The sequence below is a fragment of the Vigna radiata genome, chromosome 1 (genome assembly GCF_000741045.1).
Source record: "Vigna radiata var. radiata cultivar VC1973A chromosome 1, Vradiata_ver6, whole genome shotgun sequence".
NCBI lineage: Eukaryota > Viridiplantae > Streptophyta > Magnoliopsida > Fabales > Fabaceae > Vigna > Vigna radiata.
In genome coordinates, this window is record NC_028351.1 from 3,003,061 (window position 1) to 3,017,145 (window position 14,085).

Consider the following 14,085-nt stretch of genomic DNA (forward strand, 5'->3'; position numbering starts at 1 on the left):
CATTTATTAATATTTATTTATTTATAGAAGTAATAGTGAAATATACATACAGGTAAGTAAAATTTGACAGAAGTTTAATGAAAGTTTTTGAAGAAAAAAAATATATAAAACAACATAAAAGAATTATAAAAGAAAATTCTCAAAATCATAGCAAATTAGCTCAGTTAATTAGCTCAAGATTCAACATTGTAAATGAATTTTTGTGAATCCTTAGTTCGTCATATTTCCTACAGTTTTCACACAACAAAGAGAATTTGTAAACACAAGCAATGAAACATAGGAAAAATTGGATGCATTAAAACCAGTTCTAATAAGAAAATATCAGACACAGAATACATTACGTGGCTAAGAAATGGAATAAAAAAACACTGAACTGCTTTATTTCAGAGAAAGGATTGAACAAGTTTCATCCAAACAGCCATACATTTCAATGTAATAATAACTCGTTGATATGCAACATGCAGAGAACTTGTTATAGCCTCTGATATAATAATCTCAGTTTTTTGTGTTCATAAGCATGCAAGGTTTTTGAGATATATCTCTAAATTAAAAAAAATAAAAATAACAAACTAATCACTTAATATAGTAACTGATTATAATTACCATTGACCAAGTGTTATTTTTATATATAACTTACCAATTATTTTAAATACTTAAATATTTTAAATATATGTGGTCAAGACTATAACTTTAACACAGGTACTTCTTTTAATGAAATTTAATTTTATTCATTCCATTTTTGTTCTTTGGTCAACATTCAAAACCTTCTTAAGCTCATAAATAATCACTTTCACGCGTCATTATATTTTGTCCCATTATTACCTACCTATTTACTTATTTTTTTTATGATTTTGTAGGGAGTTTTCTTGCTTTTTGTTTTGCTAGATAATTTTTATAGCATATATATAATATTTCTTATCAGTGTCGTCATTTTGATTTAGGTTCTTTAAATATGTATTCGTATCTTAAGTTTGACACATCATATTATACTCAATTTAAGATTTATTGTTAATGAAATTTTGGTTAAAAGATAATCAGTAGCTTTATAAACTGTTTGCTTTTTTTCTATATATATATTATTATTCCTAAACTAAAAAAATGTCATTGGTCCTTCTAAAAATTTGTGTCCCTATATGTTTTAAAACTATAATAGATTGTCCTTTTTTAGGGTTCATAAACTAAATTTGGGAATCTAATTTAAATTTTTTTACAAGATCAAAAGCTTAGTTACACGTGTTTTTTTTTTAGTTTAATGAAGAATTGAAAATTTTCAAATAGTTTAGCTGTCTAATCTTGAATTTACCTCCTTACTTTTTAATCTTTTCTGATATATAAAATGACTTGAACTTTATGTTTTCATTTATCGCATCTCTTATATCATCTGAATTTCCTTTTAATCTCCAAATACATTTAAAGATGGTAAATAAGCTAAGATATCCATTGATTATTAATGTTTGAGTCCTTAAATTAATAAATTCAAGTTTAAGATTAATTCAGTTATTACGTATATATTAGTTTCATCTTTTCATGATAAAATTTTCTCTCATTTTATTTTGTCAACAATAATCTACTACCGAGTAAACACACATTAATTATAATATTATTCTTTAAAATAATAAATATGTCTAGTGTTTAATTAATATAGTATAATATTACTTTTTTTTCACCTAAGTAATGTAAGTATTTCATTGTTATTTTTTTTTGTTAGTAAAGAGATTAAGGTTAATAGTGTGACATCCCAAAGAACCTTTAAACATATTAGTCAGCCATAATTATGTTCTACAACTTATTAGTCAGCCAAAATTATGCTAATTTAATGAGGTCAACCACAGTTTCAAAAATCTAATATTAAAAAATATACCATATATTTATATGTTACAGTAAAGATCAAGCAAAGGCAAACAAAACTAAGAGTTATTTCCTTCCTTTTGAAACCATATTTGAGTTGTAAGAAGTCATGTTTGAGGTGTAAGAAGTTGCCTCCATATTCCATTGACTTTACAACACCATTCGAACATCATGGTATGAAGATCTAAAAAATAGTATTAAGTTGAAAATATATCAATATTAGTGTTGGTCAAATTGCAATGTTATTAACTTTGATCGGTTTAGTCTATTCAAATATAATATAAAAGATTAATTAAAAAATTGTGAAATTGGTTTAGCATACGCTAACTAAAATAAATAAGATTAGCATCAATCTGTGAATTCTCCATATAACAGAGAAAGGATGTCTCCCACTTATAAACATATACCTCAAAGCTTTTCACATATACACAGAATCATCAACCCAGACATACCATATTCTCAACTTATTATCTTCATATCATCACAAACAAATCTTTCCAACTTATCATGTTCACATCAAAACAACATAAATCTAGCACATAGGCATCAACCTAAGGAATTTAGTCTCCCTTTTTCGTTCAACATACTCAAATTGCATATATTCAAAATTGCATATATTACTAAACCTTTTCAAATGAATTATTAAGTATAGTCGTTTAAATTATTTTGTGATGTATATTTAAAAGATAAAATATGTTTTTAATTCATAAACTTTAACATAAAATTAGAATTCGGTATTGTACAAAACTTTGATATAATTTGATTCTCAAACTTCTAAAATAAATTAATATAATCCTTTTAATTAATTGCATTAATTTTTTTACACGTCAGGTGGTGTTTTAGGTTTTTGTTTGAGTTATTTATACTGTTTGACACATTCTAGCTCAAATTTAATTTGGAAAGATAGTATAACGTGTACAAAATTAACATCATTAGATTTAAAAGACTATATCCATTCATTATTAAAGTTGGAGAGACCAAAATATATGAAAGTTTTGAATAGAAACTAATTTCAATTCATGTCCATCTTTAGGGACTAAAAACATATTTAATCCTTATTTAAAATTTTTTTATGTATATATATAATTTATGCTATTTTTTTATTAAATAAAATTAGTTAAATTTTTCCATAATAAAAATAAAAAGAATATTCAAAAATAAAAATATTTATATAATAATACTAAATATAATTTTTTATTGAATTTTTTTTTAAGATAAAGCGCCAACTCATCTTCTACATGATCTGTATGGATTACTCATCTTCTACCTGATCTGTATATTTCCTATCAAGTGCCAACTCTTATTTGTGACAACAAGAGTGCTATATTTCTCTCCCAAAATCTGGTGGCTCACAAACGCGCTAAACATATTGATATTGATTATCACTTTGTTCGAGAGCTTGTTCTATTTAACAAACTCGTCACTCAATTCATTCCTTCTGATCTCCAGTTAGCAGACATATTCACTAAAAGTCTGCCTCGACCATCGTTACAGTTTTTCAGAGTCAAGCTTCACGTTGGACCAAATCCCACGCTTTGCTTGAGCGGATGATAGGAAATAATATATTTGATTATAGTTTACCTTAATTAGTTTTTGCATAATTGATTATGTCTTAAATAATTGATATATTATTTCCTTATTATTGTACGTTAATTATTGTATGCTGGTTAGGTACATTCTATGTATTATACGCCACATTTGTTAGAATCCTTACAGTTTCATTAATGTTTATCATCAAACAAATTGTATTAATGTTAATTAATAATTAATCTAATACTAGCACAAATATTTATTTATTAAAAAAAATTAAAAATAGATAATATATACTTAGAATTGATTAAGTGAATTCTATCATTGAATCATTTAAAATTCATTTGTTAATATATTTGTATATGGGTTGAGGTAACCAATCATCTTTTTAATATGTTTATTATTGTTGATAAAAAAATTATTTAAAAATAGTTTTACATTTTAAAACTTAAAAAAAAATTATCCTTTCCACCACCTTAATATTTACAAATAATTAAATATTTTATATTCAAGAAATTTTAGCCATTATTATTATTAAAAAAATTTCCCATTCTCTACTCTTCTTCCAACAATGTTCCTCTTCACTCAACGTTATCTTATAAAACTGAATTTATGACAATTTTTTTATGTATTTGAGATGCATTAATTCCGTTTTTATGATTCTTTAAGTGTTTCATTCATTATTTCCATTTTCTCAAGTCATCTTTCTACTTTTTCATGCATAACGCACAAAATCTCTTTTGGAAAATCAGCGTTTCACTTGAATCAGTCAAAACAAATGCTTTATATATACTCTCTCTAATATATTGTTTAATACTTTTTCATCTAAATTGAGAAAAAATATTTAATTTTTCTTCGTTTAATATAATCCAAATTACATATTTTTTGGTTTTTATTTCAATTTAAATTTATGCGTTATTATAGTTAAAAATTACTTTAATATTGACTATAGGAAATTGTTGAAATTTCTGTCTTCCAAATGATCTTGGATAATTTATTAAATTTTCTGCTTAACCGTGTAAACATTTATTAAATTTTCTGGTTTATTTTTCTTGAGCTTTAATATTTTTGACGAGTGTGTATCAGTTGTTTTTAGACTTTTTATCGTACTTTTCTATTATTTAAAACATTATTTGAGCACAGTTTATATGTTACTTCCGTTACACTTAAAATTTAGGCTAATTAATAAAGTGTAATTTTTATTAAATAATAAATGTTGTCTTAAAAATAATATAGGTTGGAGAGTTACTTTTATCTTTAAAATTTGTCCTTTTTACCCTCTGAACATCTTAAAATTCCAATTAGTATAATTTATTATACTCCCTATCTCAGAAATAATGGCTGGTATTTAAGTTTTTTCAGATTAAAATTAACAATAAATGATTTATTAAAATAAGTTTAGTATTAAAGTGAGTCCACCACTTTTCTCAACAAATTTAAGGACTAGAAATCATAAAAAAAATTAATATATTTTATTTGGAGACAAATTAGAAAAAATAAATTTCATTTAGATTTGAAAAAATCAATCAATTTGACTTCTTTAAAAGACTATAAATAAAACAGGGTTATTTTAAAACGGAAAGAGTGTTATTCAATGCAACAAGTTCATCAGACTTATTTTGATCTTAGCAGAATTGTTCCTTTATTATATTTTACTTACTAAATATATATATTGATCCTAATCGAAGATAAAAGATTGAAAAATAGGTAGATATTAATGTCTATAGTAAAAAAAAAAAAAAAAAAAAAACAGGTAATATTTTCTACTAAAAAAATCTTGAAACAAATTTCTTTCTCTGTTCCTTTATAATTTTCTTATTTTCTTTTTAACAAAAACTTGTTCCTTTTTATTTATCATTTTTAAAATTTCAAGATAGCATGATTTTCTTTTCAATTATACCCTTATTTTCGTGTTTATTGTTCCTTGAAAACTGTTTATGTAGTAAAGAGTAAACAAAATTAAAAGAAGTAAAATAAGTAAAATAAGTAACGTATTTAAAACTGTATTCAAAATAGAACAGTTGGATATTTTCTTTAATTTTGTGGAAAAAAAAAAGAGAGCACTGAGTGGCCCTGAAATAATGTCAGCATTAAATTCATCGTATGTAATTTATTTATATATTTAATATTATTAATTGGTAATAATAATAATAATAAATGTTTTCACATTGACCCATATAAACTGGCTAAGCATCCATTGCTAAATACAGGTTCTATATAAACAAAAATTTCTTGCTCCTCTTTGTTTCACATCTCATTAAGTTCTGAAGCATCACAAGATAGTTTAACACAAGCATTTCTATATTCAAGGTTTTCCTTTCATTCATCACAAAACCCTAAAATTTCCTCTTCTTCCTTGTCATTTTTAATAATTTTGTGCTAAAATTTGTGTGTGAAATTTTTTAAGGGTCTAAACTGAAAGTATGAAAAACAAAGATGTTGCTCAAGGTTCCATTGAAGAAAGATCAAGCTTTTGGAAGAAATTGAAGGTTTTTCTAGGTTGCATGCTTCTCAATTCAAAAGGGGAAGGTGAAGGTATGTAACTTGTTGAACCATTCTTCTCAAAGTTCTCCCCTTTTCAATCTTTGTCTTCTTATTACATTATTTTATTTTTGACATTTATTATTTCTATTTCTTTTAGTTTTTTCTCTCTTGTACACCTCTCAAAATCCTCAATTTTTTTAACTCTTTTTCCTTTTTTTGTCAATCTTTCTGATTCTCATTTTCTTATTTCCATTTGCCTTAAATCAAAATCTATTTTAATTAATCAATCATATTAATTTGGATCTAAAACTCACTAGTTCTTATAAAATTGATTCCCTATAAGGTATGGTTTGTGTCTTCTCATATATTATAATTTGATCTTAATTTTTCATCCAATATAAAAATTGACGGGATCCGATAATGAATAGCATATTAATCCAAATATCATTTAAGATACTCTTATGACTATATTAAGGTAAAAAAGGTTGAGTTTAATTTAATTTTATAAAATCAGTTCATTAAAATAATATCTTTACTCATATGATTGGGATTTTATATCAATTCTCATATTTTTGAAGTCGTTTACATCCTTGAGGCGTAGAATATTTGAAGAGAAGAAAAATTAAGTTAAAAATAGAAAATGAATGTAATAGATATGCATCTAGAAAAGGAAAAAAGAAATTTAAAATTACGAAAAAGATCCGGATTATAAATTTTGAAAAATGTTTTATTTTTCATTAGATCTGTGGAGAAACCAAAACAAAAGATCGATTGCTTTCTTATAAAAGAAGACGAGCTCAGTCTACATAGATACTATGAGCTTATGTTTATGGAGTTAGTTGATGACAAAATCGAAAAAGGGCTTTTTGTGGTTGAAAAAGAATACATTGTGTATGTAGAAAAATTGAATTAGACTTGGTTATAGAGACTAGTTCGTGTACAATTTTATGCTGTTGATTGAATTTTCTATGATGTTTTTTGTTTTCTATGTAATCAACAGGAAAAAATGTCAGAAAAGATATTGTTGGGCACAAAAGGGCAAAACCCTCATCCACCGACGAAGGACAGGAGTTTATTGCAACTTGTTCCAATCTTCGGAGATTCAGTTTTCTCGATATTCAGATTGCAACACAGAATTTTGGTTGCAGGAATTTTCTTGGTAGGGGAGGTTTTGGAACTGTGTTCAAAGGTTGGGTTGATGAAAGAGGGGATTCTGCAGCACCACCTGGAACAATGATTCCAGTAGCAGTGAAGACTCTAAACCCTAATGGATTTCAAGGTCATAAGCAATGGCTTGTATGTGATCATCCTAAACCCTAATTTGTAACTTACAATTTTAAGAAAAGTACACAGATTTACAATCTGTATCGAAAAAGGACTGTGTTTTTGGGTTTAAAAATTGAATCTTTTCACTGTTCTGTGTTTGCAGGCTGAAATTAAATATCTGGGTGAACTCTATCATCCTAATCTGGTGAGATTGGTGGGTTATTGCATGGAGGAAGATAAAAGGGTACTCGTATACGAATACATGAATCGAGGAAGCTTAGAGAAGTATCTGTTCCAAAGTATGTTGTAATTTTATTGAAATTTTGGTTCTAATATATCAATAAATGCAATTTTTAAGTCATTTTTTAAAATATAGTACCATTGTATGCTAGGGATTTAAAACGGAAATAACAAGAAATATTCTTATGTTTCAGGAGGAAGTGTGCGACTTCCATGGCATATCAGGATTAAAATTGCAATTGATGCTGCCAATGGTTTGACATTTTTGCACGAGGAAGCTGCACGGGCTGTGATATTTCGAGATTTCAAGACATCCAATATCCTTTTGGATCAGGTAAATAATTTTAACCTTGCATTTCAAATTTTAAATTTAAATATAAGTGTGTTTATTCAATATAATATATATGAGATAATAACAACATACATTAATATAGCAGAGTTATTCATATTTTATATAGTTTAGATTCCACTATCTTAATATCAACATCTGATCGGATTTCATCCACCATTTCAGGAATTCAATGCAAAACTTTCAGACTTTGGGTTTGCAAAAGATGCTCCAGTGGGAGATAAAAATCACGTGTCTACGGAGATTATGGGAACAGAAGGTTACATAGCCCCTGAGTATGTGTTGACAGGTTAGTATATTTTCAAACATCTCATCAAAATGTTATACCAATTTGAACTCTCAGATTGAAAATGCTATACCAATTTGTCTTTGCCATCTCTAGTTTGTAGTCAATATCACTTCGTTAAAAAAAAGGTTTAAACCCTTTTTTGGTCCCTAAGTTAAGTTCTGATGTTCAGTTTAGTCTCCACTTTTAAAAATGTCAACGTTTAGTTTAGTTTCTATGATATGAAAAATATATCAATTCAGTCCTATTCGTTAACAAATCATAAGTTTTTCATTAAGTGATTTGTTGTTCATAACACCTTCCGTTAACAAATAACAAAATATTGGATATCTAGGTATGAAAACTTGGCTGCCATGAGGACTGATTTGATACATTTTTCATTTCATAGGAACTAAAGGTTGACATTTTTAAAAGCGGGGACTAAACTGAACATCATAACATAACTTAGGGACCAAAAAAGGGTTTAAACATTAAAAAAACAACTATACACTGAAACCTCAAAGATTTATGAGTGTACGTAGAAAATGTTGACATCTATCTGTTTTTGACACAGGACACCTTACATCGAAGAGTGACGTCTATAGCTTTGGGATGGTTCTCCTTGAAATGTTGACAGGAAAAAGAGCTGTGGATCAAATGAGGCCTGCAAAAGAGAAAAACTTGGTGGACTGGTTGCGTCCTAGAATAAGGAGAAGAGAGAATTTTCATTACGTGATGGACCCTAAATTTGAAGGGCAGTATCCAATCAGAGATGCATATAGGGCAATGAAGTTGGCCGTTCAGTGTCTTCGGCATGATCCAAGTGGAAGACCACTGATGAGTGAAGTGGTTGGTGAGTTGAAGAATTTGCTGGCTCGTGATGATGGCGTGTATTCTGCTCCCTCAATTTCACCATCACCTGTACCATCTCCTTCACCTTCAATCCCAGCAACCTCACTTGGGAGAATCCATGTCGGTCCTTCCAACCATGCTGCCGGTGCTGCTAACAAGTATGGCCTTAGAACTGCTTCAGAACCGAACGTTCCACGGCGTTTTCAGGCCTCACCGGTCGTCCAAGACAGCCCTCTCACTCCACCTTCATCCTAAGGGTTCAACTTTCTTCAAACCCTAATCTTCACTTTCTAGTACATATAACTTTTTTTTTTCTTTTTATTATGTTATCCAATTTCTTTTTCTAGTTAATTTAAAGTATAATGTCACTGTCTTACCTTTTTGTTTTCCTCTGTTTTGAATGATTATAACATTTCAATATTTGTGTACTTTTATGTTAATTTTTTTTTTATCTTATTAGTAGATTGTAGAAAATAGTTATGCATGACGACAAGCAATTTAAAATTAATTATATTTCTTAATTTACCAAATTATAATTAAATTAATAATCATTATCTATCGAAAATGTTACAACAACAGCTTTGAATATTCAATAATAACCTAAGTTGGCATGTATGATAAAGGTAACTTTGCTAGGAAACTATATATTTAAAATGATGAAGCAAAAGATGTGAAAAAATCATTAAATAACAATTAATTTTAGAGATAAAAATAATTAATCACTGATTATTAAGTTAAATATCATTTTACAAAGTAAAAATTATTGGCATCTATGTTTCTATTATGAAAAAAAAAAAGTATAAATAATTTGTCAATTTGAATATAATTTATTTGTAACATGGTTATTAAGCTTTTTCTTACTTATTATTATTGATTTTAAATTAGTCTCTAATTTTAAATTAAAAACTAGTTTTTTGATAGATAAAACTTTGATAACTAATGTTAGAGATTAATTTAGATTTTAATTCACAAATAAATTATAATCTTTTATTTATAATAAAGACAATTCTAAAAATCAATAAATTTTAGTTTATAAAATTATATTTAAATTTGCCAATAAGTGATTAACTATTTTTAGTTTCTATAAAATTGATTGCTATTTAATAATTTTCTTATAGAACTCAGAATCCTTTAATCATGTGAAATATTCATAACATTCCACAATCAAATTCAAACATCCCACAATTTAAAAATTTAGAGGAAGAGATCAAAATTGAAAAAAAGAAAAGTAGGAGGAACATAATATTACCAAAAAAAAAGAAAAAAAAAAAGGTCTCTATAGATGTTCTACACTTTAACTAAGGTTGAGTTCCATAAAGGAAGAGAACAATAATAATAGGTTCTAGAGTTTGAAAGAGGGGAAGAAAGATGGAATAAAAAAATCAAAAGTTTTTGGCTTTTGGAAAAAGGAAAGAAATTTTTTAATTAATATAAGTACTCATTCACTTGCTAACATCACTTTCTTTTATTTTGAGTTATAAGTTTATTTCAACCCAAACCTCAAGCCCTAGAATTTTTTACTATACCCACCACTTAATGTACTATTTGCAATCTGAAGATTAAATACAAAAATCCTTTTCTAACAAAATATAAAACTAGCACACATACATTTTATAAAATAGTTAAATAAATAAGAGCTTAAATACTTTACTTTAATTATTACTTTTCAATTTATTTCACATAAGTATAATAACTCATAAAACAAGTCTTAGGGAAAGTGTCATTTTTCTCTTTTCTTATAAACTCTATATCAATTAAAAAATTTATTCATATATTATGTAAAAATATTTATTGCAATTAATGTGTGTTTCCTCAATAATAATTTTTTTAGCAAAAATAAAATCTGATAAAATTTTATTAGAAAATGTGGAAACTAGACACATAAGATACTTATTAATTAATTTATTATCAAATTTAAACATGTTTAATAAAAAAAAGTTAGCCTTATTCATCTCTTAAACCATCAAACCGAACAACCAGGACTATTTATTTACATCTTTAGATGTATTAAGAAGGTATGGAAAGGAAGGAGATGAAAAAATAAATAAGACAGGTAGGAGATGAAAAAATAAATAAGACAGGTAAGAGATGAAAAAATAAATCATTTCCTACATCAGATCGAGGTGTAGAAAGTAAAGAGGAAATAAATTCAAGATTAAGTTATTTTCTTTATGTGGAAAGGGGTTATTTTTTTTAGTTAAATATTTTTGTAGTCTTAGAAGTAAAACTGAAATATATATATTTTTTTTTTATTTAAAACTATGATAATTTTGGTTGTTAAACTTAAAAGATGAACTAATATAGTTTTTTTAATTTATGATGTTAATTTTTTTTAGTTTGTTAAACAACATTTTAAACTAATATTGAAGTGGAAAAGTGTTGTCAATAACTGAAATTTTTGAAACACATTTAATACATAAAAAGATGTAAATGTAGTTAGGTCAAAATGACTATATCTATTTATCTTCAAAACTTAAAAACCATTTGAAATATAAACAAATTCTAATTTCAAGTAAAAGTTCACACTAAAAACATGTTTAATTTTTTTCATAATATTTAATAATATATTTATTTATTGTTTTCCAATAAAATACATATGAAATTAATACATGACTTTTGGTTAAATTAAAGGCCAACTTCCTAAACTATTTTGAAAATTTTTAATTAACTCGTTAAACAAAAACAAATATGTAATGTGTAAGTACTTGATTGTTTTCTTAGTTTAGGAACATAGTAAAAAATTTCCAAAAACCATTTGATTATTTTTCTAAGCGAAAGATACATATTCACAAAACCTAAATCAGAATGACAGTTTTTAAGCTCCCCCACAAAAATTCTAAAAAATTAAAAATAAAAACATAGACACGTAATAAAATAGGAAAATCTACTGAACAGTTAATTGTGATATGAAGAGGAGGATGTTGACCATTGACCAAATAATAATATGTGAAGAAATGAATTTAAATTTTTTATTAAAAAATTACATGTGTTACTGTTATAACCTCGACCACATTTATTCTGAATTAATATTTAAGTATATTTAAAATCATTAAAAAATTACATATATAACTAAACATGTAATCCCCGGCCGAGAGAATAAAAGATGATCTTGAATTTCCCATTTGCATGTATACTACACATATAAAAGATGCACATTCAATTTTATTTCACAAGTAATTATGTTAATTAAAATATATGTACACAAAATCTATCTATGTAGATTTGGAGATATATCTCTAAATATTTTAGGATAAACTAAGAAACTAATAACTTAATTACTATAATTATTGGTTATAATTATCATTGACCAGGTTGTGTCTAATTCATGTCCACGTTATGTTGCTTATTAACTTTGCTTTCACTTCATCCTAAATCAACAGGAAGACATGTTACAAATGATGTTGACAGACAGCAGCAGCCAATTGTCTCAAGATCATCGTCCAACAGAAGGTTAAGTAGCCATGCAAGATTGTGTGTTCCGGATCAAGAACTGTTTGAAGCTTCTTTGCTTCTTCGAAGGTTCACTTTTCAAGATCTTATGTTGGCAACAAGAACTTTTAAGGTTGAGAATTTTCATGATGAGGAAGGGTTTGGAGTTTTGTTGAAGGGTGTCAACACCCATTTTCGTCCGGGAAAGTAAATAATTAGAAAATAAGAATAGGAGAATAATAATTAATGGTTGGTAAAGAAAAAAAGAAAGAGAAAATAATAAAATAATCTTTCTTAATGTTGGACACATCACTTCAGAATATTTTTGAAATATCAGTTTAATATGGTAATAATTTGAATCATTTTCTGCCAATAATTATAATGATGTCCTTCAGAATATTTTTGAAATATCAGTTTAATATGGTAATAATTTTAATCATTTTCTGCCAATAATTATAATGATGTCTCGAATATTATTTATTTCTTGCAATCAAGATCATTTCTTTCCTTATTTTGTTCATTGTCATTTAATTCTCAATTAAGGCAAGATTGTCATAATATTACTTACAATGTGTGTATAAATACGCATCCTGTGAAAGAAAATGAAAAAAAAAAAGGAAGAAGAGAGAAAAACTTGCAGAAACAATAGAAAGAAAGAAAGAGAGTATAAAAAAAAAATAGGTTCTCACATATAAGGGTTCTCACACAAGGGAGTACTGAAAGCTAAAAAGGTATGTCATCTCTTTGAAACTTTTTTTTAATATTTTTTTTTACTACACACAAATAATGTTTTTTTAAATAAGAAAATAAAGGGTTCTTTTCCCACCATTCCGAAAATATAAAAAATACAAAATATTTAAAAAGGTTAATTTTTGTTAAACTAAATCTTTTTATCAAAATTATGCGATTCATGATTTCCCCACTTTTCAAAAATATAAATCAATCCTTTTTTTTTAACAAACTCACAAACCTTTTTTTAGATAAGAACTACTTAATCTCTGATTGTCCATTAATGGATATACGTAGGACCAAAGTCAATCTTTGTGGGTTTCATAAAACAAAAAATATTTTTTGTTTCCTAATAATTTATTTTAGTTTAATTTTATTTGTATTTTTAGGGGAAAACTAATTATTTTGGAAAACCACGTTAATTTTATAATTTAATTAGAGATACTGCCTTTGGGCAGGCGCACTAGGGTGCTAATACCTTCCTTACGCATAACCGATTCCCGAACTTAAAAATCTGTTTTCCTAGACCATACTTTTATTTTAGGGTTTTTCCATAGTTTTTTCATAATAAATTATGATGGCGACTCGCAAAATATTTTCTTAAACCATTTGTTTTTCCATTCGCCGTCCCGTTGCGATCCTGGTTACGACAAAGGGTTGGATTAATCCATATGAAAACTATGCAGCCTGCAAAAGGGATTCCCATTGCAGTGAAAGCACTCAACTTAAACGAATGTCAAGATAAAAACGAATGGCTAGTATGTGATGCTAACACTAACTAAATTTCTTTATTTTGTTTGCTATTTATTTTATTTTATTCATTTTTTTAATTTAGCAAATTAATTTCATGGCTTCATTATTTCTCTATATTATAGACACCCTTTCATTTTAATCTAAGTCTTTTTATAGTTGTTTTAAACATATTACACCGACAACTCAAAAAAGGTATATCATAATGTGTATCCTCTAAAAGTGTTGATTATGTAATGTGAGATACTCAGAAATAGGGTGCATAATCTTAAGATAATTAGAAAATGTGTTAGTGTGTAATTTGTTTTTTTATGATATAAAATGCTATAATTCACATTAATTA

At 26.5% G+C, this 14,085-nt stretch overlaps 1 protein-coding gene across 1 annotated transcript; it reads left to right on the forward strand.

The window, feature by feature from the left end:
- Window positions 1-6,936: 6,936 nt before the first annotated feature.
- On the forward strand, window positions 6,937-9,098 carry LOC106755672 (receptor-like serine/threonine-protein kinase At3g01300; the record flags this gene model as incomplete). The annotated part of the gene is made up of 5 exons (XM_022786212.1): window positions 6,937-7,158; window positions 7,292-7,427; window positions 7,563-7,702; window positions 7,883-8,006; window positions 8,557-9,098. Coding segments are annotated over 5 exons (1,155 nt in total), but the record flags the coding sequence as incomplete, so codon positions are not given.
- Window positions 9,099-14,085: the final 4,987 nt, after the last annotated feature.